The sequence below is a fragment of the Pseudomyrmex gracilis genome, unplaced genomic scaffold (genome assembly GCF_002006095.1).
Source record: "Pseudomyrmex gracilis isolate BER0280 unplaced genomic scaffold, ASM200609v1 scaffold_5152, whole genome shotgun sequence".
NCBI lineage: Eukaryota > Metazoa > Arthropoda > Insecta > Hymenoptera > Formicidae > Pseudomyrmex > Pseudomyrmex gracilis.
This window is the reverse complement of record NW_018025736.1, coordinates 1-2043: the sequence shown is the minus strand read 5'-3', so window position 1 is coordinate 2043 and position 2043 is coordinate 1. Positions and strand designations below refer to the sequence as shown.

The following is a 2043-nucleotide window of genomic DNA, read 5'->3' as shown; positions in this document are numbered from 1 at the left end:
TAATTACATCATATATGACGTATACTTATAACGTATATACTGACGTCGTTGTTATGACGTTTCAAATAACGTCAGGTTTAGGTCATAGTCACCAATTAGTGACAAAAATCACGTAAATTTACGTCATTACAACGTCAGCTGGTTGCTTGGGTTCCCACCAGCCGCATGCATTTGTACACACCTTTCATAGAGTTGTAGGGGAGATCTATCAAATACTTGTTCAAGATGGTCAACGACTTCCGGTTTAGCAATCATCTTTTCCTTTATAATCTTCAACAAAGATTTTAACTGCGACACTTTTATCGTCGCTCGTCGATACTTCTTCATTGTGGAACGAGCTATTTTTCCGATCATAATTTTCTGAGAGCGCGTAAAGTCTAATTTTCGTCGCAAGCATCGTGGACTGCTTATATAACAGTGATCATGGCGTGCATTTCGTGTTGTAGTGGTTGGCGTAGATGATCCTTGCAGTAATTCTTCCTGACGAGGTGAAGAAATATCACGTGTATTGCAAGACTGCAGCTGAAATAGTTTTTCCACATTAGCTATCTTTTCCTCTAATGTCTTGACTTTTTTTTCCAGTGTCAAGCATCCGGTGCACGCATTCTGCAAACAGAAATAAATCGTGATAATCGTAATAGTTACAAGCAATAATTAAGACACGAAAAAAATTTAACAATAATCGATTATTTTAGATAAATTGAATGTTTCGAAAAACCATTCTGAAATTTAAATGCACCATTTGTAATTTTAGAGACATTCTGCAAAAGATAGTGTCACATCTTATAATATTAAGACTATCCACTAATAAAAATTATAAATTATATACACAAGTTAGTTTTTGTAACAGACACATCAAAAAAATTATTCAATGTGCATTTTTTCATTTTGTATTTCACTTACCTTTTTGTTTTCTTCTTCTTGCACTGTAGCCATTACTTTTTTACCTTCCAGTTCATTTATCTTTACTTTTGGAAGAATGTAATGCAATCGATGAGATTCAGGTGTTTCAGAACTGAATTTAGGTTGCCTGTTCCGTCGTTTTGGAGCATTAGGCTTGCACTGTAATACATTAAAATGCTACTGTAATAGCCTGTAAATTGCATAATTTAAAACTCGTCAAATCCAAACAGACTGACATTTACACTATCTGATATCTGCCTATCTCATGTACTGTATGTATAAGATGTTGAGTTTTTTTATAATTAGACAGTTTTATAATTAGACAGAACAATAAGTAGATTCTAAAAACCTTGATTCTTAGTTTAGAATCATACTTATACATAGAATGATGTATGGATTAGCTGTATCCAGTCTGCTGAGCCAATTTTGCACCAATCAACCAACTTAAAATCTACTTATCATAAAAATCTTAGCGCTATTATATATAACTTACCAAAAAGACTGAAGGACATGCTGAAGTTTTCAACATACGGCTACTTGTTGTAACAAGGTAATTGCTCTTAAGGAAATGTTTGGAACATAAAACAGATTGTTTTGTCTTTTTAAAGCTTTCTGGCTTACAATTATACATTTCCAAAAACGCATATATTCTATCAATCCATTGTTGAGTTCGATTCGGGTCTTTCACTGGAAATCTACATAAAAGATATGTAAATATTTAAGCAATTAAAAATAAAAAGTATGTAAAAATGTAAGCAGTAAAAAATATNATTTCTATCTACAACATCCTGACCTAACGATTTTCATCCTACATTGTTAATACATGCAACTGATATATTTCACACTAAAATCCTTACCTATGAAATGAAATCCCCTTTTCACTCCGCTGCCCACACCCGGGCACGCAACACCTCATGTCGCTAATATTACAGATGTTTTCACATATACAACCCTTTGACTATATAAACATGGACATGGACTGCCAGTTTCCCCCACTTTTCTCATTTAAGCAATGTATAAGCAGCGTAGGTAACATAGATAAGAAATAGGCACCGCCTTTGGGCCAAAAAGCGAGAAATTCAAATATAGTTCGAGAAAGTAAGTAAGGTAAAAAATGTAAATGTGAAACACAATTACTTG

General features: G+C 33.5%; 1 protein-coding gene across 1 annotated transcript; it reads right to left on the bottom strand.

The window, feature by feature from the left end:
- Positions 1-6: 6 nt before the first annotated feature.
- On the bottom strand, positions 7-1992 carry LOC109863460 (THAP domain-containing protein 1-like). The gene is made up of 4 exons (XM_020443730.1): positions 1761-1992; positions 1397-1598; positions 904-1062; positions 7-606 (listed from the first exon to the last, which is right to left on the bottom strand). Exons 1-4 carry the CDS (start codon positions 1817-1819, stop codon positions 127-129), a joined length of 900 nt encoding a protein of 299 aa, XP_020299319.1. The 5' UTR covers positions 1820-1992; the 3' UTR covers positions 7-126.
- Positions 1993-2043: the final 51 nt, after the last annotated feature.

Bases quoted from the DNA above. Each gene is read 5' to 3' on its own strand.
- LOC109863460 (XM_020443730.1), bottom strand. From the start codon at position 1,819: ATGAGGTGTTGCGTGCCCGGGTGTGGGCAGCGGAGTGAAAAGGGGATT. The intron at 1,063-1,396 runs GTAAGTTATATA...AATGTATTACAG, and splicing joins CATGTCCTTCAGTCTTTTTG to TGCAAGCCTAATGCTCCAAA. The intron at 607-903 runs GTAAGTGAAATA...TTCTGTTTGCAG, and splicing joins AAGAAGAAGAAAACAAAAAG to AATGCGTGCACCGGATGCTT.